The 23,950-nt window shown below is 65.4% G+C and overlaps 1 protein-coding gene across 1 annotated transcript; it reads left to right on the forward strand.

The window, feature by feature from the left end:
* Positions 1-3,926: 3,926 nt before the first annotated feature.
* GSN (gelsolin) lies at positions 3,927-23,805 on the forward strand. The gene is given in 18 exon segments (XM_038553263.1): positions 3,927-4,069; positions 5,245-5,449; positions 5,680-5,834; positions 10,712-10,873; positions 11,647-11,778; positions 11,780-11,797; positions 12,635-12,724; positions 15,115-15,247; positions 15,920-16,008; positions 16,103-16,318; positions 17,618-17,751; positions 20,042-20,132; positions 21,029-21,199; positions 21,705-21,879; positions 22,455-22,579; positions 22,665-22,742; positions 23,151-23,211; positions 23,527-23,805. Coding segments are annotated over 18 exon segments (2,343 nt in total). The 5' UTR covers positions 3,927-3,931; the 3' UTR covers positions 23,697-23,805.
* Positions 23,806-23,950: the final 145 nt, after the last annotated feature.

Below are 23,950 nucleotides of genomic sequence, written 5' to 3' on the forward strand. Positions count from 1 at the left end.
GAATGGGGCCAGTGGCTTCAGCCCCTGGGATGCTTGGCCTCTTGGACGCAGCGTCTGCCCAGCCCTCCTGGCCGAGTCCCCAGCAGCTGTCCACACCCGGGGCGCACGCGGCCGAGGCAGGGGCCCAGCCGCTCTTCCGGGAACCCTGTGCTGTCTCCGCTCTGATCGGAGCCGAGGCCCGGCTCCAGGTGCGCCTGCCAGGTACCCGTTACCTGTGACTGAGAAACGACAGTCCCAGCTTGGGCTGCCGTCCGCAGAGGATGGACGCGAACAGCGCGGCTGGCCAGCCCTCCCCTGCGTGGGCCCCGCCAGCCGTCTCGCCCCGGGGCCCCCCTCCGTTAACCGGGCCCCGTTGTCCCCCTTGCAGACGGCTGGCCCGGCCCAGGGGCCTCAGGGAGGTCTGTAACCGCCTTCTGGCTCGGCCGCGCTGCTGCGGGGTGTGGACGCGCCGAGCCAGGCCTCTGCGGAGATTCGGGCAGGTCGGGGACCTGCGTGGACGTTGGCGGGGCTCCTCGCCGTGTGTCGGGCCTCTGGGCCTCCTGGCTTCTCTGTGAGCTACTGTCCCTCTCCCACTTTATAGATGAGGAAACTGAGGCCCTGATCACAGGAGCTGGGGTTCCCAGGTCCTGAAGCACGTGTTCTTGCAGGTGCAGCGTCCCCACCCGCGGCGGGGCCCTGTCCGGTTTCACTGGGTTTCATAACCGGCTTCTCTGTTTACTGCCTATTGTTCCAATTTGCAAAATCCAGGGCTGGAGGGCGGGTGCTCCCAGGGGGACCCAGAGCGCAGACCAGCCAGGGAGCAAGCAAGCTGCGGAGAGGCTTCCCGGGAGTGGCCGGCTGCCCGCGGCACCAAGGACAACAGGGGAGGACAGGGGGTGTCGCCCCGGCGGCAAGGCCTCGCGCCGTGTCTGGGGTGGAGGGTGGGGGGAGCCCCGAAGACCCGAGGACAAGCCCTGGGAGAGCCAGGGCGCGGGGTGGTGGGGGGGCGGTCCCTGCCGCGGGGCACGGGTGTGCAGGGCCCTCGCTGGCAGGTACGTGGGCGGGAGCTGGGGTGCAGGCGGGTGTCTGAGTCCCGGGACGGGGACTAGGACACAGGCTCTCCTGCCACGTGGCCAGCCTGCCTCGCACGTCAGAGACTGGGCCCGGCCCTGGGTGCCCGTGGAGGCCCCGGGAACGGCCGCCCGGGTCTGCCTCCTGCTCGGTGCCCACGGCCTGGGGCTCCTGGTGACCTGCCCTTGTCCTGGGCACTCGCGGCGACTTGCTCTCCCAAGCTCCTGGGCTCCTGGCCCCCAGGCTTGGCCTGGGCTTCCCCGGTCTAGGGACTGCATCAGCCCGCCGTCTGGAAACGTCGCCGCAGCCCCTGCCCCGGCCGGAGGCCCCGCGGGACCCCTTGTACGGGAGCCTGAGCCAGGCCTCCTCCAGCTGAGTGGCCCTGAGCAGCCCGAGCCGGCGACGGAGGATCCCTGGGTCGGCCGCCCGTCCTGGCCGTGGGGACCGTCCCGCCTGTTTCCCGGGGGCTGCGGGGAGACTCCGCCTCAGACGCCTGCCCCGTCCTCCCCCGGAGCGCGGGACCCAGGGCTGAGCAGCGTGCTGCGCTGCTGGGGCCGTGTCTCCCCCAGAGGCCGGGGCCTGGACCGTCTGAATCCGAGGGCCCCCCGTTTACAGGTGGGGGCCCTGTGGGCTCTGGGTGGGGCTGCACAGCCCGCGCTCGTGGCGACGGACGTGGGGGACGCATCCGGAGTCAGTGGCAGCGGCGGGCCGAGCCCTCGGGCCTCCTCCTTCTTACCTACGGGTCTTCAGCACCCGAATCCCCCTGCTGCCTTGAGGGCCTGCCTCCTCTTCCAGGCAGGCAGTGGCCGAGGCCCCGCTGCCCCCTCCCTGTGGCGACAGTCGCTGCCCCGTGCAGGCTGCGGCTCCCGGGCGGGCGGGGCTCTGCTCCCGGGTCTCCAGCACTGAGCCCCGGGCTCTCGGGCTAGACCGTCCCCTGGGGCAGGGACCCTCGAGTTCTCTCCGGGGCGGGGATGACGATGGCATTTCCTCCTCCCACTTGCTTGTATTTTCCCAACAGTCTAATGAGCAGCCATCCCTTTAAGTCTATTTTTAATGGAATTATTTCTTTTTAAAAAGAGAAACGCCAACACCAGCGCCAGGGGACGCATTCTCGGGGCGGTTCCGAGCCCCTCTGGGCGGTTTCGTCTTCTCCTCGGGGTGAGCGTGTCGAGGTGGGAGCCACGTGCCCGCACGATTCGCCCCGTAAGCGTTCAGGGCTCTGAGAATGTTCTGGTCACCCATGGGCGGGGGGGGGGGTGCTCGCGCCCGGTGACCGTCCCTGGGCGCCCGCTCCAGCCTCGGGCAGCCACTGCCATTGAAACTCCCCCGTTGTCCCTTTCAGGGAAACTGCAGGCGCAGGCTGGCATCTTCCCTCCTGACTTTCTAAGGATGCATGTGGGGTGGGAGCCGTCCTGGGTCCTGGGTTCTGGGACCGTCGGCTTTCTGCGCTCAGAGGCCCGGGTGCCTCCTGGGGACCCACCGGGTGCCGGGCCCAGTCCGCCCTCGCCTGTCCCCATCCCCGTCCCTGTCCTGCACCGAGCCCTCGCCGCTCCTCCCTGTGCTTCAGGGACCACCCTCCACCTACATTTGGCTGCGTCTCCGCGAGGAATACCGACAGGAGCGGGACATGGGTGGCACCGTCCTCAAAGTCGGGGAGCTGCCCTGCTCTCCAGGAGGGAAACTGGTTTATGTTACATCAAGGGCCTGGGGAGGTGCAGGGTTCTCGGTCCTCTGAGTCCCCGGAGAGGGAAGGGCTCCAAGCGCAGGCTCCGTGGGCCCCTGGGACGCCCCACAGGCCCCGGGATAAAGTTCAGGCCCTCGCGGGGCGCACGGGCCCCTGTGACTCCTGCCACCCGCTCACCCCTTCTCCCCGGCTTCAGGCTGGGCCCGTCCTCCTTCCTGTTGTTTGGCCTCCGCCTGCGCCGTCCCCCTCAGCCGCCCTCCTCCTTGTCCCTTGGGGCCCAGGTCATAAGTCCTTTTAATCATGAAGCCTTATAATCCCTACGGTCCCCATCGCCTCCTCTGTGCGTCCCCTCGGCTCTTCATCTGACCCCACGGACCCCGTAGGCGGCAGGAAGTTGTGGGTGGTGCGGGGCGAGCTGCAGTGTGGGCAGCAGAGGCCGGGCAGGCGGCCGCAGCTTGGGGAATGGGGGCAGGAGCGCCCATGTGCCCGGTTGCAGGCCAGGCCCTTTGCGTCGACGCCGATTTAGTCCTCGGCAGCGACTGCCACGCGGTGGACGGTGCCCGGGGAGGCTGAGGCCTAAAGGCCTTTCACCCGCAGCGGAGGCCGGGGCGGCCCCAGGTCCCCAGCTCCCCACTGTGCATCCGTCGTTGCACTAGGCTGTTGGGAGACAGGCCGGGGAGACAACTGGGAGACAGCGAGGGTGGAGCAGGGCGGGGGTGGACGGGGAAAGGCCTCTGGGAGCCGGAGTGTACTTGTCCCAACACGATGGCGGTGGCGGGTGCCTCTAGTGGGACAGTGGGCGGCGGGGTCGGAGGGGGCCCAGGGGTGCGGAGAGACCTGAGACCTTCTCTACCCCTGGGGAGCCGATAGCTGAGACCTGGGGCTGGAAAAAGACACGCAGCCCCGAAGGAACCCGAAAAACAAGCAAACCCAGAGCCAGCAGCGCCCACTACAGGGGCCAGCTCGGTGTTCAGGGCGAGAGGGGAGCCCCGAAGCCTCAGCTGAGGGGGGCGGATCCCGTAGGCTGCTCCGGGGGCCAGAGGGCTTGAGGGCAGCAGCGGTGGGCACTGGGCGCTGCGGTAGGTCCGCCCCAGCCCGTCCCCTCCCGTCCCCTCCCCTCCCACCCTCCCGGAGGGGCGGTCCCGGCACCGGGCCTTTATAGGGCGCGGCGGGCGTCGTCGTCCCCAGTCGGCGACCATGGCCCCGCACCGCCCGGCGCCCCCGCTGCTGTGCGCGCTGCTCCTGGCCCTGTGCGCCCCGCCGCCCACCGTTCCCACCGTTCGCGCGGCCACCGTGTCGCGGGGGGCGGCCCCGGGGCGGGTGCCCGAGGCGCGGGTGAGTGCGGGGCCGGGGGGCGCCCGGAGTAACTCTCTATTGTAAGTTCTTGCAGATACAGCGCTAGGAAAGGGGAGTAAATCAGGTGTAGGATGGAAAAACTGTTTTGTTGCTTTGTAAGTATCTCGGGCTGCGGCCGTGGGGCCTCGGGGCCTGGCCTCTCCCCCAGGCGCCCCGCCTGCCCGGCCCCCGCCGCCCGGGGTCGCTGCCCGCTGCCCGCTGCCCCTCCCTCTGCTGTCGCCCTCTCGTGTCGACTCCCCTTTCCGCCGACTGCCCCTCGCGCGGCCCCGCCGCGGTGCTTGTGGGCCTGACGGTCATTCCTCTCCCTCCCGAGTGCCCGCCCGGCCGGCTCTCCTCCCCTGCCCGCTTCCCCTCCCCGGTGGCCCCGAGCCTGCCCCCCGCCCCCGCCCCCGGGGCTAACCGTCCGCTCCGCCCCACCTCCCGCATGCCTGCCTCTCCCTCCCCTGCCGCCTCCTCGCCTCCTCTCAACAGGCTCCTGCAGACCCTGCCTGCGGCTGCTCCACCTTTTCCAAGAAACAGACTCGGGGTGGGATGTGGGGGGCGGGCAGGGGGAGGAGGCGACAGCGCAGGAGGCCACTTGGGCTCGGTCAGCTCGCCCCGTCTTGGGAGTGTGACTGTGACGGGGACGTGGATGGACGCGGGGAACCTCCCAAAGAGCAAAAGCAAGCGGGCTGAGTGCCCTCGGGCCAGTCCCCTCCTGCGTGGGCCCCGCGTCCCCATCTGCCGCGGGCGGTTGGGTCCTGAGCTCTCCGAGGACCCCTCTGGTTCTGAGAGCTGCTGTGGAGGCCGGAAGGGACCCCTGAAGCCCCGGGGACCCCGGAGCTGCCTTCGCCATGTGAGGGGTCTCCCCAGGGTTGCAGAGCTCCCGCTCCTGGAGCTCGCGGCTGTTCCTCCTATGCCCTCACCCCGCTGTCCCATCCGATTGGCACTGGGAGGGGGGTGACGTGGAGCCTTCGTCCGTCCACCACCTGTGAGCTGACGGGCAGGGTTGGGGGCCTACGCCCGCCCGGCCCCGCGTGCCGGCCCCGCTCGCCCACGGAGACGTCGCGTCAGGGGCTCAAGTGAGCCCTCCTGGGGCTGGAAACCGCCCTCCCTCGCGCCCTGGGGTCTCGGCTCTGAGGCGCCGGCCCTCAGGCCCCACCGGTCTCTTGCAGCCCAGCAGCATGGTGGTGGAGCACCCCGAGTTCCTCAAGGCGGGGAAGGAGCCGGGCCTGCAGGTGTGGCGCGTGGAGAAGTTCGACCTGGTGCCTGTGCCCCCCAATCTCTATGGGGACTTCTTCACGGGCGACGCCTACGTCATCCTGAAGACGGTGCAGTTGAGGAACGGGAACCTGCAGTATGACCTCCACTACTGGCTGGGTGAGGCCCCTGCGGGGTCGGGGTCCCCCAGGCGAGGCCCCGCGGTGCTCTGTGCAGGGGACCTGTGCTGGCGCCACCCGGGGTGTTAGGGTGAGGCAGGTCGCCTGGTGCTCAGCCGGGACCCCTCATCCCACAGTCACCCCGCATCCCGCCCCCTCCCCACGTCTCCGGCCCTGGTCCGCGGGGGGCCGCCCCCGGGAGCCTTGCTCACCTGCCCTGACGCTCCGCAGGCAAGGAGTGCAGCCAGGACGAGAGCGGGGCCGCTGCCATCTTCACGGTGCAGCTGGACGACTACCTGAACGGCCGGGCCGTGCAGCACCGTGAGGTCCAGGGCTTCGAGTCGGCCACCTTCCTGGGCTACTTCAAGTCCGGCCTCAAGTACAAGGTGGGTCCCGGCGTCAGGCACGGGTGCACCGGGCTCGCTCCAGGCTCTCTCGGGGCCGCAGCTCGGCTTTGGAGGGGCCCAGCCCTGGGTTTGGATCCTGGCCCGTCCTCGCTGCGCGACCTGGGGCAAACCACACTCCTTCTCTGAGCTTCTGATTTACCTCAGAACAGAGAGAAGACAGTGTGTCCAGCCTCAGGATTGTCTCCCTCGCCCGGCAGCAAGGGGTGGGCCGCAAGGGGGGGTGGGGGGGTGGAGGGGTGGGGAAACTGAGCCCGGGCTTCCCCAGGGCCCGTCCCGTCCCGTTCCCACGGCCCTGCCAACAGAAGGCCCCGGGCCGGTGTGGGCACGGGCACCCTTGACCACATTCCTCATCGTGTCGTTAGAGTCTCCCTTGAACTTGGACTCTGGGGAGTCTCGGCCAACCCGGAGCCCCCCCCACACCCCGCAGCCCAATGGGGCCGAGCAAAGCCAGCCAGGAGCCCCCGGAGGCCCTGTGGGTCAAGCCAGCGTCCTGGGCGCTGGAGCACCTCCCTCTGCGCTCGGTCACGGGAGAGCCTGCCCTGCACCCAGGCAGGGTGCGGGGAGGGGTAGCTGGCAGACGCTTGCCCCGGGCTTGCCCCCGGCAGGACTCAGGGAAGGCTGTAGGCTAAGGAGGGGGTCACAAGCCCTGACGGTCAGATGGGCCTGAACGTCAGAGTCCAAAAATCTCATTTGAAGGGAAGGAGGGAAACTGAGGCACAGCAAGGTCAAGCACCTGGCCCAGGGTCACACAGCAAGTCACCCAGAGCCAGGAATCGGCTCCCGGCATCCCAGTGCTCTTCCCACTACACCGGCCGGCCTCAGGAGGGGTGAGGCCCCGGCCGTGCGGTTGCTGTGCCGTGTGGCCGTAGGGGGTCATGGTCCCACCCGGGGCCTTGGGGTCCTTTGTGCGACAGGGTGGAGTGGGGTCTGCTCAGGGGCACACGGGATCAGATAATGGGAAAGCCCTCGGAGGTGGTGATGGTGAAGGTGGGGTGCGTTCTGGGCACAGGGGTGCGGCCGGGCTGGTTGCACTGAGGCTCCCCGGTGCCCCCCACAGCTGCTTCTGCCCAGCCGCCCGGTGCCACCCTCTCCCTCTAGAGGCCTTGTACCTGAGAGCTGGGAGGGAGGGACCCAGGCCCCAGAGCTGCGGAGGGACCAGGCGCTTGCAGCTTTTAGAGCTGGAAGTGGAAAGAGCACTTGACGAGGAGTCCGCGGGGAGGGGGACGGTGGAGGTTCAGGACCCAACGCTCCCCCCCAAGTGCTGTGCGGCTTGGGGCCTCGGGCTCCCGAATGTTCGTCGCCCCCGTAACAACAGTGCCTGTTTACTGTGTGGACGCGGGAGAGGTTAGCAGCTACGCGGCTGCTAAGTGATGAGGCGGGGGTCCGGGGGGGGGGGGGGGCAGGCCTGGCCCCGCCCGGCTCCCGGGGGTGTCTCAGGCCTCCCCGGGCTCTGGTCCCAGTGCCGACGGGGCCCAGGAATCCGCGTGGGTAGCAAGCCTCCTCTGCCCTGCGTGCTGTTCCCAGGATGTTCTTGGACCACACTCGGAGGAATGCTCCCCGGAGTGGGTTCCCAGCCCAACCCTGCCTTTGGGACTTCAGCCCCGAACGGCCCAGGCTCCTCCTGGGGGAAACGGGGGCCCAGAGCCAGCCCCGTCTTCTGCCTTCTGCAAGCCTTCCAGCTGCCCCCGCACTTGGCAGGCCCAGGGTTCTCGGCCTGGCGCCCTCATCAATTATAGATCCCCAAGGAGCAGAGCTTGTGACGCAGGACGTGTTCCTGCTCCTCGGCTGAGGCTGCTCGGGTGTGAGAAGGGCGGGGAGGGGACAGACAGAGCCCCAGGAGGGGACAGACGGAGCCCCGGGAGGGGACGGAGCCCTGGGAAGGGGATGGAGCACCAGGAGGGGCTGTCGCGGGGCAGGCCCCTCTCACTCCAGCCCCAGATCCCCCAAGTACTGCACTTGCCGGCATCTGTCCATCTGTCCTCCTTCTCCCCGTCCGCCTCTCAGCACCCGGAGAACCCCTGTGCTGGGTTGGTTGAAACCCTTGGTTCCAGCAGAATCTGGGCTGAGCTGAGTCAGAAGAGCCCCTGACCCGGGCATCACCTGGGCCCCTCCCAGCCCCCTCCCAAGGCTTAGATAAGGAACCTGGGCTTCAGGGCGTGCCCCGACCAGTGCAGTTTTCTTTGTTTTAGAAACAGCTCAACATTTTTATTTTTTTTATTTATTTTTTTAACATTTTTAAAAATGCAAATCTTTCTAGCTTTTTTTTTCTTTGACTCCAAGAGTAATACAAGCTTTTTGTAAAGTGTCAAACGTAGAGAAATACAGGTTTTATTTTTCTTTAAATTTTTTTAGAAGAAAAAAGAACTTTTTTTCTTTTCTTTTTTTATTTTTAAAAAAGAAAATTTTATTTATTTATTCATGAGACACAGAGAGGGGCAGAGACCCAGGCAGAGGGAGAAGCAGGTTCCCTGCGGGGAGCCTGACTCGGGACTTGATTCCGGGACCCCAGAATAGGTCGTGCCCTGGGCTGAAGGTGGCACTAGACCCCTGCGCCCCCCGGGCTGCCCTATATATCATCACTTTAATTTGAAAAGTGACTTTTAAGACCATTTATCCTTGCAAAAAAAAAAAAAAAAGACCATTTATCCTATTGAATTTTGTTCAAATAATGTGAGTCCAGTGTCTGCCCACCTAACGATTAAGACCATAGAAAGCAACAGCCAATTCTAAGGATTACAGTGAAAATTTCCACGTCCTGCATTTTTGGAGACCCACTAATGTCTTCCAAGAGCTTGCTCTTTCCCCGTTGGCGTTCTCGAGTCTAATTTCCTAGACTGGCAAGTTAACTAAACAGGAGGTTTGTGTCCACAACCATGAGCTATCAAGCATTCCTTTACCTTATAAATTCACAGAGAATTAATTTGTTGAAACTGACATTTGTGACATAACTTTAAAAAATCTACAATTTTTTCCTACATTTTCTTACAGAAAATGTCTTTTTATTTATTTTTTATTTTTTTATTTATTTTAATTTATTTTTTAAATGTTTCTTTTTAAATAACAAACGGCACGCTTGAGCAAGTGAGATAGTTTAGAAATGTCTAAGAGTTAGGAGTTCAAGGCCTTTCTTCCTCCACGTTCCATTTTCTCGTCTGAGGAGTTCGTGGAAGTGGTTGGTTTGTCCTTCCAGCACCTTCTGCAGAAGCTGTTCGGATCTGCCGTCTGCTTACCTCTGGCCGGGTGAAGGGCCTCAGAATTGGGAGTTCCTGGGGGCGACGGGCAAGGCCGGGCCCCTGGTTCGGCCACCACCTCGCCGGGACCCTGGGCTCAGGCTTTCACCTCTTTGTACCTCAGTTTTCCAGTCTGTGAAGTGGGGTAATGGGAGTCCCTACCCTAGGGGCTTGTTAGGACCAGGCCGCCTGTCCAGGCAGGTGCCCCGCCGAGCATGGCTCACCAGGTGGCAGCCCTGTGGTCCTGCCCGGGCAGCGCCCCCACGGGAGGGGTGATGCGGGTGGAGGCTCTGCCACCCGGAGCCTGGTGCTCGGGGGAGCCGGCGGGGCACTGCCCTCCCCGTGGGAGAAACGCTGCTGCCCCGGGCGGTGCAGGGCCGGGCCTGGGTCGGCGCCTCGTCAGCCTGCCCATGAGCTCCTCTGGGGACCCAGGTTGGCGGGTGCGGGAGCGGACCCCGTCCCTCCTGCGCTCCAATGGCAGCACCACCCCGACTGGCCGGAGCGCGGGGAGGCCCTCCTGGGCCGGGAGATGGGGGGAGCGGGACCCCCTCCCGATGCTGCCCTCCTGGGCTGGGAGATAAGGGGGTGCGGGGGGATCATGGCCCCTTCCTCACCGGGACCAGTGCTTTCGTGCCGCCTACTGTGTGCAGACGTGGCAAGAGCGGGATATAAGGTCGCGCACTCAGCCCCTTGACCTCGTGGCCTCTGTGCCGCGGACTCGCTTGGCTCCACCAGGCTCTGCAACGTGAGGCGGTGGCGAGGGGCCTGGACGGGGCGGCCGGTCCCCGCTCCTGGAGCCGACCGGCCTCGGCCCCCTGGGCAAGGAGCCGCCGGACGGTCACCAGCGTCCTTGGGCCTCGGTTCACCACGGGTAAGGTGCCGGCCCTGCAGGGACCTGGTCGTCGCGGGCCTGTCGCAGTCACACGGGGCCTGGGGCTGCAGTGGGGAGGCCAGCCTGCGGTCCCCTGTCCTGGGACCCGGCCACCGCAGACGGGGGCAGAGCAGGGATTTGTGTCCCCACTTCAGAGAGGGGGGCCTGAGGCCAGAGACTGGATCCCCCCCCCACAGTCACCCAGTGCTGTGCCGGCACCGCGGCTGCCCCTGAAGGCCCGGCGGGTGGGACCCGGCAGGGAAGGTGGCTAGGCTGGGCCGCGTCCTGGGGGCCCTGGAGGACGGGGGGGTCTTGGGATTCGCATCTCTCAACCTGGCTTGCAGAGCACCCGAGCACACACAGGGTGGCTTCGCGGAGCACACGGGCAGGTGTGCTGGGAGGCTGCTTGCTGCGGACACGGCGCCCGCGGCCCGTGGGGCCTTCCCGGGGCTGCACCGGTCACCGCGGCTCGGTCACGCTCAGGGAGCCTCTGGGATCGCGGGCCCCGCCCTGCACGTAACTCGGAGGACAGAGCTCCTCAGAGCTCCCTGGCGCCTGCTGGTTTTGAGAAACGGGCGTCTGTAGCTCTTGGGTTCGGGGAGGCCCCGGGGCCGTTAGCGGAGTGGGAGGCTCAGCGGAGGCAAGTAGAACCCGCGGGCACGGAATCTGCTGGAAGGCCGCGCCCACAGGCCAGGGTTTTCTTCACCTCCCGCCCCCAACCCCGGCTGCACTGACCTGTGTCCTTGCCCCACCAGAAAGGAGGCGTGGCGTCGGGATTCAAGCACGTGGTCCCCAATGAAGTCGTGGTGCAGAGACTCTTCCAGGTCAAGGGGCGGCGCGTGGTCCGAGCCACCGAGGTGCCCGTGTCCTGGGACAGCTTCAACAACGGCGACTGCTTCATCCTGGACCTGGGCAACGTGAGTCCTGGCCCGGCCGGGCCTGCCCCGGGAGGTGGACGTGCCGTGTGGACCCGCGCGCAGACGTGGGCTGGCCAGGGCACAGCAGGCCCCCGTGGGCACACGCCCTGTGCCTGTTGGACGCGGCCGCGGAGGCCGGGGTGCAGGGCCCGCGTGCGGAACCTCCTCCCTGTCGGCGCAGGCGTCACATGCACGTGCACCCGGGCTTCACCTGGCGTGAGGTCCCAGCACCTCTGTTTGCGTGCCCGGCTCGTGCGTCTGTTCACAGGGTCGCTCACTTACACACACGGGCAGGCGTGAGAGCCATTGGCTCTTGCCGCAGACGCGCGCCTGCCCATGGAGGCCTGGGTGTGCCGTCCGAGGGCCTGCGCCCACGTGTGTCGCACGTGGTGCCCCCGTGTCTGAACCACACACGCGGCATCGTTGTCTCCGTCCGCGGACTCTGGCCGGTGTGCCGCTCCTGAGATCTGCCGCTTGGCGCGTCCTCGTGGTCCCCCACCCGGCTCGCGTGCCGGGCGATCTGGGCCGCTGGGCCCCGCTGGCCTGTGCTTCTGGGTTGAGGGCCGCGCGGACGAGATTCCGCTTTGAGGCAGGGGCAGGTGGGCCCTAAGCACTCGCGGGCTGGCGGCGCCGAGGCTCACGGCCCCACCACGGGCCACCACGGGCCACCACGGGAGCCGGCGGTCCTGTGCGCGCGGCCCATCCGGGCGGACCCAGGGGGGCTCCCCACCGCGCCCCTGGCCGCGCCGCCTGACGTCGGGCCCGTCTCACAGAACATCTACCAGTGGTGCGGCTCCAACAGCAACCGATACGAGAAGCTGAAGGCCACGCAGGTGTCCAAGGGCATCCGGGACAACGAGCGCAGCGGCCGCGCGCAGGTGCACGTGTCGGAGGAGGGCGCCGAGCCCTGAGGCGATGCTCCAGGTACCGCGTCTGGGCTGCGGGCTGCGGGGAGGGCCCGGCGTCGTCCGCGTCGGTCAGGCAGCTGGGAGGGGACTTTGTCTCCCACTAGGCTGGAGCTCCTGGGGGGCAGAGCTTCCCGGCGGCTCCCGGAGTCCCTGGAGGGGGCTGGGCCCGGGCCTGGTGAGCCCCAGCCTCCAGCTGGAGGGGCCCAGTGCTCCCGGGGAGCGGAGAGGGACCTGGTGCTGGAGCCAGGGCAGAAGGGGCAACTGGCCCAACGTCCCCTCCCCTCTTCTGATCAATCCTAAGGTTGGACGGTCTGGGAGGCGTTGCCAGCCGTCGTGCTTTGGGGACATATCAGTAGAGGCAGAGCTCACCAAGGAGAGGAGGAGCCATGAGCTCCGCTGCCTGCCCTTGGCTCCTGCTCGTCTGGGGGTCGGGTTGAGCAGAGGGCGCCACGGGGGCGGGCGGGACCCCAGCCGGGCCTGGAGGGGCAGGCGCTGGGGCTGGGGCGTGAAAACAGGCTGTGAAATCACAGCGACCCGGGGGCAGACGCTCTCTTGGCCTCCTCACGGCTGCGCACACAAGTCGTTCAGCCAAGTGCACCGCAGAGTCCGCCCCTGAGGGGATGGTGGGAGCTGGCCCCCCCCCCCCCCGCCCCGCGACGGCCTGAGCGTCATGGCGTGTGCTGGGACGCGTCGGTCCCAGAGGCCCGGGAGGAAGGGGTAGTGTCTGTGGGGGTCCCGGAGGCAGCGGAGCAGGGGACCTGCGGGGCTGGAGGGGCCCCGGGAGGGGCGCTCGGGAGCCAGGCGCTCCCCGGGCTTCACGGCCACCCGTCCTGCCGCCCGTCGTCTCTCGTAGGTGCTGGGCCCCAAGCCGGCTCTGCCTGCGGGCGCGGAGGACACAGCCAAGGAGGACGCGGCCAATCGCAAGCTGGCCAAGCTCTACAAGGTGGGTGGCGGCCGCTCTGCTCCCTGGTGTGGGGTCAGGACAGGGGGCGGGGACCCGGTCCCCCAGCTGCACCGCCCAGGGCCCTGAGCACCCTGAGCACCCTGAGCCACCACCCTCGGGCCGGGGCCTCGGTTCGCACGTCTCTGCCAGACGCCCGTCTGCTTCCGTCCCCGTCCTGCCCAAGAGTCAGGAAATTCGACCACCTGTGAGCATGTGCGTCGTGCTCACCTGTGCGGCTTGGGCAGCACATATTCTTGCTCTGGGTCTCAGTTTCCTCATCTGTAAAGTGGGGAGTGGGACAGTGGGGCCCACTTTGCAGGATTTCTAGGGGCCCACAGAGAAAACCGATGGAAAATGTTTTAGGAAAGTACTTGGGGAAATGCTACAGAAACGGGGGGGGGGGGGCGTGTAGAGTTACTTCATTTATAGTTTATTTCCTGTGATTTTTTAAAAAGAGTATTTATTTGTGAGAGATGCAGAGAGAGAGGCAGAGACGCAGGCCGAGGGAGGAGCAGGCTCCGTGCAGGGAGCCTGACGGGGGACTCGATCCCGGGACCCCGGGGTCACGCCCTGGGCCCACGGCAGATGCTCACCCGCTGAGCCCCGCCCCCCCCCAGGCGCCCCTGTTTCTTGTGATTTTTAAAACTCAGGCTGAGCTTGAGCTAAGGAGCGCTGGTGGCTGAGCACCGGGTGAAAGGCCGGCCGAGCCCGTGATGTTCACATCGCGCCCTCGGCTTGTTTGTGGTGAAATAACAACGAGATGGGGTCCAGGTTCTCATCGCCTCCGATGAAGAACCACATGAATTTTTATCCCGATTATGAAGAAGTGTACGCTCATTGAAAAAAACAGTGAGCAATAGTCCAGAACGTAAAAAAAATCGAGTCAACGCAGTTTCACTCGTTTAAGATAACAAGTGCTGTTTTTGAAATGATTTCATTGTAAAAGTCCCAAAACACAATTTTTTTAACAAAACAATTTTTTTAAAACACAATTTTTTTTACAAAACACAATTTTCTTTTTTTACAAAACAATATTTTTTAAAACACAATTTTTTTACAAGCCAATTTTTTTATAAAGCACATTTTTTTACAAAACACAATTTTTATTTTATTATTATTTTTTAATTTATTATTATTATTATTTTTTTTACAAAACACAATTTTTAAAGACGTCGGCCCCTCCCGCACCTGGTTGAAGGGTTACCATGGTTACACGGCTATCGTTTCACTGAAAGAAGATCCAGATTTCATCCTTCTTTATCTGATGACACACTTTTCCGTCTCTGTTTGATATAAACGGACCCAGATTGTTCGAGCTTCTTTGTGACCTTCTTTTTCCCTCTCAGCTTCCCCGGGAATGTCTTTCTCCGGGAGATGTAGGCGGCCCTTGGTAGTCGCCCCGTCGTAGCCTCTCCCGTGAGCTGACGGTGAGGGGCGTTAGGCTGTGTTCTCCTTTTCTGATCACAAACAGTCCGTCTTCGTGCACTTGAGCTGAGGATGGCTTTCGAGCAAGTTCCCAGACGTGGATTTTGGGGTCAGAGCCTGATTTAGGAAGTTGGTGATTGGAAATACCGGTTCCGGAGTCCGATTGCCCGGCCTCGGATCCCAGGCCTGGCTTTCTGGCTGTGCAGTGACCTACACCAATCTGTGCCCTGATTTTTTTGCAAAAAAAAAAAAAAAAGGAGGTAGTAATGGAGCAGTGACAGGGCTGGGGCAGGGGGAGAGGAGCTCTCCCATGACAGACATCATTAAATTGGACAAATAATTGCTCAGAACAGGCCTGGCGCACGGTGCGGGGGACTCCGGGAGGGGAGCTCCGCTACCTGCGCCCCGACGCCGTGTCGGGCCGTGTCCGGGGGCTCCCAGAGTACCCGGGGCCTTGTCAGCGCTCGCTCTTGCCGAGGGTTTGCATTACAAGTGTAATTTGTAATTTCGTGAAAGGTTTTCATTTTGGAATGATTTTAAGGGTCACAGAAAACACGGGCGAAGGTAGCCCAGGGGTCCCACGTGCCGGCTTCTCCTCAGCGTCTCGCCACAGGCAGACATTGGTCGAAACTAAGAAATGAGGGCCGGTTCGATGCTGCCGCTCAGCGGCTTTACTTGGGGTCCCCCCGTTTCTCAGCCTGGATCGCGGCCGGGGGTAGCTGGCTGCACCTGCGCGCCCGCGCCCTCGCCCCTTGCCTTCCTGCGGCAGTTCCCGCGTTACACGCGCATGCGGGTCGTGGATGTGGTCACGGCAAAGCAGGGAAGGGGAGAGGGGCCTGCGGGTGCCCCGGCTGTTGCCCTACCGCCGTCACCTACCGTTGGGGTGATGGTGGGGCCGCGGGCCGACCAGCTTGGGGAGCTGCCTCTGCACTCACGTCCTGCGCCCCCGCCCCTCGTCCCCTCAGGTCTCCAACGGCGCTGGAACCATGTCCGTCTCCCTCGTGGCTGATGAGAACCCCTTCGCCCAGGGGGCCTTGAGGTCAGAGGACTGCTTCATCCTGGACCATGGCAGAGACGGGAAAATCTTCGTCTGGAAAGGTAGGGGGGCAGGGGAGGGGTTTCCCAGCAGCCCCAGGACCTTGTGGGGAGCTCCTGCACCCTCGGGGGCCTGCCGGGCTCCTGAACTGAAACCAAGTCTTGCTCTGAAGCCCTGGTGTTGCGATTGGCTCACTTTGCGATCTGGGCACTTGGCCTCCCCGTCTAGGCCTCAGGTTTGCCATTTGGGCTAAACCCAGTTTCCCAAGCACGTTCAAGCACCCGTTCTCTCGGGCTAATTGGCATCATGTAAAAAACTGTGGTCTAATACGTTTACGGGCAACACTGCGTGTGACAGGCTTGCCTGCAGGACTTCTAAGAGCCTTTAACTTGCTCCTACACGTTGGGGCTTTTCTCAAAGGTGATCTGGCTTGTGTTTGGGAAGCACCTCTTGAGGTTGAGGTTGGGGCAAACTGCAGGGGTGAGGAGGGGGCCCAGGGCGTGGGGTCTGCGGGTCACGCTCGCCCCTGCTGCACGGCCCTGGTCCAGTCACTCGCCTCTGAGACCCTGGTTTCCCCCTCGCCGATGGGATGATGGCCTAGGGACCCTCGGCGCGAGGGGTCAGCATGGGGATGACATGGAGTCCGGCGCGGCGCGGCCCAGAGCCCAGGGGACTCCCAGCTGGGCCCTGAGCCAGGCCTGGGCCGCCCCCAGTGACCGCAGCGCCCCCCGCAGGCAGGCAGGCCAACACGGAGGAGAGGAGGGCCGCCCTCAGCACGGCCTCGGACTTCATCACCCGGATGGACTACCCCAAGCACACCCAGGTGCGTCTCGGCGGGGCTGGGCCGGGGGGTGGGGGGCCCAGGACCTCTGCCTGGCGGCGCCCCATCCTCAGGGCTCCTGCCCCCCCACCCGCAGGTGTCCGTGCTTCCCGAGGGCGGCGAGACCCCGCTGTTCAAGCAGTTCTTCAAGAACTGGCGGGACCCCGACCAGACGGACGGCCCGGGCCTTGGCTACCTGTCCAGCCACATCGCCCACGTGGAGCGCGTGCCCTTCGACGCCGCCACCCTGCACACGTCCACGGCCATGGCGGCGCAGCACGGCATGGATGACGACGGCCGAGGCCAGAAACAGGTGCGGGGCCGCTGGTGTGCGGGACTGTGCCGCCACCTGCCGCCTGGGGGTGGGTGGCCACGGTTTTGGGGGGCGGGCTTCTTTCGCTGTAGGTAATTTTTGCAGCCAACGTGCCCAGGCGCCTGCGGTTTCCAGGGCCCGGCCAGTGTGTCGCCTCAGCTGCCGACAGGGCAGCTGCTCGGACTGTGTGCACGATTGGAGCCCAGCGCCCAGGTCACGGGAGCAGAGAAAAGGCGAAGGGGCAGGGTGGTTCGGGGAGTCTTCACAGGGGTGAGGACCGTTGGGTTGGGCTTCAGAGGACGAGTAGAGGTTTGCTGCCAGCAGTGGGTGTTCCAGGCTGGAAGCGTCCCAAGAGCCAGGGGTGACCGCGTCCTCAAGGAAGGGCATTGAATCCCGTGTCCAAGGCCAGGGACTCGATCCTGTAAACCAGTGGGTGCAAGTGAGGGTTTTTCCTTTTTCTGGCTTTGAAAGCAGAGATGCAACAGGCTCCGTTCTGTGCTTTCGAAACGTGCCGTGAAAACGGATGAGAGGCAGCAACCCCAGGGGGAGGCGAGAAGGCCCCCGGCCCCCAGGAAGGTCGCGGTGCAGGGGGTTCCGAGGTGTTTATGAAGCAGAGTCTGCCTCACGCAAAAGCCCCGTTTCCCTTCTACGGGGTAGAGACCGCGAGGTGTTCATTTTTCGTGTGTGGTGTCGTCGTCGTGCATTCACCTCGTCAGTGGGGGAAGGATGAAAATGTTGGGGTTAGGGCAGGTGGAAGGGCTCGGGCAGCCCCGCGCCTCTCTGAGCCCCCGTGTCCTCACCTGGAGAGGGGGTCAATCCCACTCACCCAGAATTCAAGGCCCCGAGACCTGGGCGGGGGGAGGCGTCTCCGCAGCACCAGCAGGTGGCGCCCCAGGACCTCGTGACCGGGGACCGTGTCTTGCCTGGTCGGCCTGAGGCTGGGGATGGCCGATGGCCCTGCTCGGGGTGATCTGTAAAGCTGGGGAACTCGCCAGTGATGCAGATAACCCGATTATTAGTAATCGGCCCGACATCAATGCTGGTGATGAGCGCGGCTGCCCCCGTGCAGCTGTTGCCGAGCTGGGTCCTGCGTCGCGCTCGCTTCGGCACCGTCTGTGTGGCCTGCGTGTGTGCTGAGCGCTCCCACGGGGCGCGGGCCGGGAGGGGGTCGTGGGGGCCGCAGCAGGAGCCCGGGCCCGAGTCCTAGGCCGGCCTATGGTTTCCCGCAGCTGCCTTGGGGTGGGGGTGCCGCGCCCCGCTGAGCCCTGCTCCCCCCCCCCCCCCCCCGCCACCCCGCAGATCTGGAGAATCGAAGGCTCCAGCAAAGTGCCGGTGGACCCCTCCACGTACGGGCAGTTCTACGGCGGCGACAGTTACATCATCCTGTACAACTACCGGCACGGCAGCCGCCAGGGCCAGATCATCTACACCTGGTGAGGGCGCGGCCCCACGTTCCCCGGCTGGGGGGTGGGGGCTACGGGGCATGCAGGGGAGCTGCTGGGGGGCTGCGGGGGCTGCGGGGGAGCTGCTGGGGGGCTGCAGGAGACGTTGGGGACGTTGGGGGCTGTGAGGGAGGCTGCGGGGGCCACGGGGGAGCTGCAGGGGGCTGGGGGGTCTGCGGCGGCTGCAGCCTGCGGGGCTCCTATCCGCAGGGCAGCACCTCTGTGCTGTTTCTTTTCTAAAAGATGTTATTTATTCGTGAGACCCAGAGAGGCAGGGACCCAGGCCGAGGGAGAAGCAGGCTCCCTGCAGGAGCCCGAGGCGGGACTCAATCCCGGGACCCGGGGTCACGCCCTGTGCCGAGGGCAGGTGCCCCACCAAGCCCCCCGGGCGGCCCCACTCGTAGTATTTCTTGAAACAACCTTTAGCTGACCTTTCGGAAGTTCAACAGTCCGATGTCGAGAGCCGCGCGACTGGGGAGAAACCGTGTCCCGCCCGGCCCCATGCTGAGCGCTGTGCGTGCAGGCCTCGTCCCGCCGCGTGTTTTCTAATCAACCATTATCCTGATTCCATCAACGTGGACCGGGCGCTCCCGGCTCCGGAATCCGGACAGAGCAGCAGCCGTGGGCCACGGGGCGCCTGCCCGGATCCTGCGTCTCCCTCGGCCCGTGTCGGCATCTGTCTCCCACGGATGAGTAAATAAGGCCTTAAAAACAAGAAAAGAAGGGCGTCTGTTGAGGCGTCTCGTCCCATCCGCCTCCGGCCCGCCCCCCACCCCACGGCCCCGCGAGTCACTGCTTCTGTCACTTTTATGAACGTGGCCCAGGGCCCCACCAGCGCCTGCGCCCGGCCGCGCCCTCGGAGGCGGCCCCTGGGCCTGTTGTGCAGCTCGTGCTCCCTGCGGCTCCGCCTACGCCAGGCCCGGGCGGCTTCCTCGTTCTTTTTCTTCTTCTTCGGCCGCATAACCGGGAGCCGCGCTGCCGCCGTGAACAGATTCCCTCTGGGGCCTTCTTGGGTTCGCTCCAGGCTGCTGCTCCCACGAGCATCCTGTGATCAGTGACCTTTAGGCAAATACCAGTTTGAACGCGCAAGAAACGTCTGTGGGGCGCGTTCCCAGAAGCAGGCTTGCTGGGTCGCCCCGTGTCCGTGGCCGGGCCCCGTGGCGCCCTCACTCCCAAGGCAGGCGCCAGTGTCCCCGCGGCCTCCCTGGTGACTGTGGTGGCTGCTTATCCGCTCCTCCCTATCAAAGTGCCGCCGGGGCTTTCGAGCTCCTATTTCTCGATATGATCTCAGAACTTCTGAATGATGCCTGGATTTCTTCCCCCTGAAGCTATTGGTTTTGAAATGACCCGAGGCTTCCTGAGAAGTTGCAGAAATGGCGGTTTCCACCCGTGACCCACGTCCCGGTCTGTGCTCATCTTCCCTACGCCGAGAACGGCCGCCCGGGCAGGAACCTGACCCTGGACGTGCTGCCGTTGGCCAATCCTCAGACCCCGCTGTGGTTTCACCACCTGCCCCGCTCACATCCTTTTCTGGCCTAGGGTCTAACCTGGGAGCCTACCTGCCCCTTAGCACGTCACCTTAGTGACGAATCCCCGCGTCCTCACCTGTGAGGCTCCCCAGTCTCTTCTTCTACAACCTCGGTGCCTAAGAGGACTGCCAGTGGGTTATTCTGTAGGATGTCTCCCCATTTGGCAACCTCAGGCTTTTTTTTTTTTAAGATTTTATTTATTTATTCATGAGAGACACAGAGAGAGGCAGAGACCCAGGCAGAGGGAGAAGCAGGCTCCATGCAGGGAGCCCGACACGGGACTTGATCCCGGGACCCCGGGGTCACGCCCTGAGCTGAAGGCAGACGCTCAGCCCCTGAGGCCCCCTCGCGTCCCTAAAAACAGTTTTTAAAAGTTCCCTGTTTTTGTTTTTGACTCGGTAGTACATACACATAGTATGAAATTCAGAAGAAGGCGTATTTTAAGAACAGTAGATGCGTCAGCTCACTGATGCGCCAGATTTTGTTTGCTTCCGTGGATAACCCGCGTCAGTGACAGGACATTTGGCCCCAACAGAAGAGGCCCCTGCACGTGTCCCATCCCGGGGCAGCCACCGTGGCTCCTCTGGTGGACGTGTGCACAGACTGCCCAGGGCTTCCCGGGAGGCCAGGTCCTGAGTCTGTCCCGCGCGCCCCTCTCTGGCTTGCGTGTCCCCCGTGCGGAAGCCCCGGCCGCCACGGTCCCGTCGGGGTTCTGCGCGGACCTGGGTGCCGAGTGTCGCTTCTTCCTGCAGGCAGGGCGCCCAGTCCACGCAGGATGAGGTCGCCGCGTCCGCCATCCTGACCGCCCAGCTGGATGAGGAGCTCGGAGGGTCCCCTGTGCAGGTGAGGCCAGCTTGGTGCCCCCCGGGCCGCAGCCTGCCCCTCGTCCGTCCGGACACTCCTCCACCTGACTGTCCCTCCGCCCCGGGCCTCGAGCTCCCAAGGGCCCGGCCCTGAGCTCACGTGGTGGACAGTCTGGGGAGGAGGAAGATGTTCAGCAGACGTTGGGGCAGACACACGTGTGCTCATGGTGCAAAGCATTTAGAGCCACGTCTGGCCCACAGTAGGCACCTAGGCATGTGTGTCAAGTGCAAGGACGCGGGACAGCGGGTGGTCCCGGGGGGACTGGGTTAGACGAGGACCTGCTTGCGAAGGGCTTTTCTGCTGCGACCCAACGGGACGGTGGGAGCCGGGCGGGCACACGCCAGGTGGAGGGAAGAGTACGTGCAAAGGCCCCAAGGTGGGAGGGGGTGCTGAGCAGTGGGACGAGGGACCGGGTGTGTGAGGGCAGCCCGGAGAGGGGCTCAGAGGGGCCGGGGCCCTGGGAGCCACGGCAGGGACCTTGACCTGAAGGGGTCTACGGCTGTGCACAGGCGGCCTCTCCGCGTCCAGGAGGCTCTATTCCCAGCACTCGGCCGGCGTCCGTGCCCCGGGCTGACGTCACCATTCTGGAGGAATGTCCCCGAACAGTCCGTGTGTTTCTATTTAAGGGAATATTTGCAAACATGGGTTTGCTTGGTTCCTGGACACGACTCAGGGTCAGCAGGCGGGTCCTTGCAGAGGGGGAGCGGCCGGGGTGCTGGCCCTGCTTTCCCAGGGCACCCGCCCGGCTCCCGGGTGCTCGGGGTCCACGCCGCGTGCAGGCGCGGGCACGATGGTCCATCTGGGGCTGGGCCACACTGCTAGGCGGGAGGCGCCTGCCCCCGAGGACCAACATCCCCCTCCTGTATCCCCGCCAGAGCCGCGTGGTCCAAGGCAAGGAGCCCGCCCACCTCATGAGCCTGTTTGGCGGGAAACCTATGATCGTCTACAAGGGCGGCACGTCCCGCGACGGCGGGCAGACAGCCCCCGCCAGCACCCGCCTCTTCCAGGTCCGGGCCAGCAGCTCTGGAGCCACCAGAGCCGTCGAGGTAAGGCCGGGCCGGGGTGCCAGGAGGGGTCGCTGCGTGAACCTCCCGTAGGTGATGGACGGGCCATCCCCGGCACAGGAGCAGGGTCAGCATCAGGGTCAGGAAGCAGCTTCAGCCCCTTCCCCGGCCCCGCAAGCCCCAGTCTCCCTCTAGTCTCAAGGATGCCTGGGGCCCCTTGCATACCTCCCGCGATGGGAAGCTCGCTATCTAACGGGCAGGACACTCGATTACATCGCACGTGGCCACCACCCCTTCCACGCGGGACGTGCAGATGGAACATAACCCTGCGGGATGGCCTGAGCCGCCCGGAGGAACGGGACTATCCCCTCCATCGTGCGGGGCACTCAGCTTCCGTTAACGAAGCCCAGATTCGTGGTCACCTTGTGGGGCCACAGCGCGAGGGCTCATGGCAGCGATGGACGGGAGCTCACCAGGCGTCCACCTGGGAGCTGGTCCCGCTGCGGGGTCTCCTGGGCAGTGACGAACCTGAGCTCTCCCTCCCCAGATAATGCCCAAGGCAGGCGCACTCAACTCCAACGATGCTTTTGTCCTGAAAACTCCGTCGGCGGCCTACCTGTGGGTGGGCGCGGGAGCCAGCGAGGCGGAGAAGTCGGGGGCCCAGGAGCTGCTCCGGGTGCTGCGGGCCCAGCCTGTGCAGGTGGCGGAAGGCAGCGAGCCAGGTGGGAGCCAGGTGCAGCGCGTGGGCCCCCTTGTCTGTGCCGGGGGCGCGGCGGGGGGCCGTGTGCTCGCCCCTCCCGTGCCCCTCCCGAGTGTGGGATTCAGAGGGGGCTGTGGTCGGTGAGGGGCCACGGGGCCACAGGCCTGCTCCGGTCCCAGCACACAGCGCGAGCCTCTCCTGCCCCCCGTGCCCCCCCCCGAGCCCGCCCCCTCCCACGATGCGCAGCAGACGCTCCAGGAGCTTGGGGGGCGCTGCCCGGGGTCCCAGAGCCCCTGAGGAGGACTGAGCGTCTCGCTGTATCGGGTCCTCCGGGCCGCGCGTAGGCTGGGGTGCGGTCAGGTGGGTTTGCGCCCCCGCCCCGAGCTGCGTGGTCCTGGGGGCCCCGCCAGCCTCCCTGAGGCCCCGGGAGCAGGGATGCCTACCCCGTCCCGCAGCGCCCCCGAAACCACAGGCCGGCCCCCGTCCCTGTCGCTGAGGACAAGGGGGCCCGAGAGCCGTGGGAGGGTCCTGGAGGGCTTCCGTGGGGCCTGGGTGCTGGGGCGTCGTGTCTGGCGGCAACGCTTCGGCTCCCCGCAGACGGCTTCTGGGAGGCCCTGGGCGGGAAGGCCGCCTACCGCACGTCCCCGAGGCTGAAGGACAAGAAGATGGACGCCCACCCTCCGCGCCTCTTCGCCTGCTCCAACAAGATCGGACGCTTCGTGGTGAGCCCCCCGCCCCCTCGGGGCACAGGGACACCCCCCCCCCCAGGCCGGTGCGCCCTCGTGATCACCTTCTGCGCCTTCCCAGATCGAGGAGGTTCCAGGCGAGCTCATGCAGGAGGACCTGGCCACCGATGACGTCATGCTCCTGGACACCTGGGACCAGGTGGGTGAGGCCGGGGGGGGGGGGGGGGGGGGCGGGGCCTGTGGGCCGGGGGGGTGGGGGGGGGTTCAGTTCCAGCGCTAAGATCTGCTGCTGGAAGGACTTAGAAGAGCCAAGTTCCTCGAAGGTCCGGGTGCTGCTGTGAGGGGCCTCCACCTCCCCCCGCCTCCCCCCGCCTCCCCCTCTCCAAGGGGAGTGATGCTCTCACTTCTCTGAATTCAGTAAAATGTGATGTAGACACGATTACCCCGTGAACTGCACAGCACGGTGTGGGTGCAGAGCAGGTGACCAGGTTCCCGCCCCGTCCTACATGCGAGCCCCTCCCCCCGGGTGTTAACGCTCCACGTGCCCGTGTCACTGCCCACCGGGTCGCCGGGGCCTCACGGCATCTCCCTTCCCGTCCCACTGCAGGTCTTCGTCTGGGTGGGAAAGGACTCCCAGGAGGAGGAGAAGACCGAGGCGCTGAGCTCTGGTGAGCAGCACGTGCGCCTGTGGCTCTGGGTCCTGCGGTGGAAGCGGGCCCGGACTCGGGGGTCACTGCCTGAGCCGCAGCACCCCTGCCCAGTCGCTGAGCGGGGGGGTGGGGGGAGCCCTGGAGCTGGGCCTCTGGCAGCACCGGGCAGGGAGGAGCAGGACGGGGAGGCTGACGGACGTGGGGAGGCAGGGGGTGAACCGGGACCGGCCCCTTCGCGGGCGGGCGGGCGGCCGGGCTCGGGTGGGTGCCCGCGGGCACCAGGCGGGCGCTGACGGCCTCGGGGCTTCGTGTCCCCGCGCTTGTGCACCGCAGCCAAGCGTTACATCGAGACGGACCCCGCAAACCGCGACCGGCGCACCCCCATCACCGTCGTGAAGCAGGGCTTCGAGCCGCCCTCCTTCGTGGGCTGGTTCCTTGGCTGGGACGACAGCTACTGGTCTGTGGACCCCTTGGAGAGGGCCGTGGCCGAACTGGCGGCCTGAGGGGCCCCGTCGGGGACCTGCGCGCGAAACGTCGGGCTCCTCACCACATTGTCCCAAGTACCTGTGCTTTTGGAAAATTGAAGTCAATAAAAGCTTTTGATGCGTGCGGGCCCTTGGTGCTCCCTGCGTCGGGTGGTGGTTCTGGGGGCGCCCGGGGGACCTCGCGAGGGTGCCGAGCTCCACGCACGTGCGTGGATCCCGCGCCGGGAGGAGGTGAAAGGTGCAGAGAGCTTGCCCGAGGCCGCGCCCGCTGG

This window comes from Canis lupus, chromosome 11 (assembly GCF_011100685.1).
Source record: "Canis lupus familiaris isolate Mischka breed German Shepherd chromosome 11, alternate assembly UU_Cfam_GSD_1.0, whole genome shotgun sequence".
NCBI classification, from domain to species: domain Eukaryota; kingdom Metazoa; phylum Chordata; class Mammalia; order Carnivora; family Canidae; genus Canis; species Canis lupus.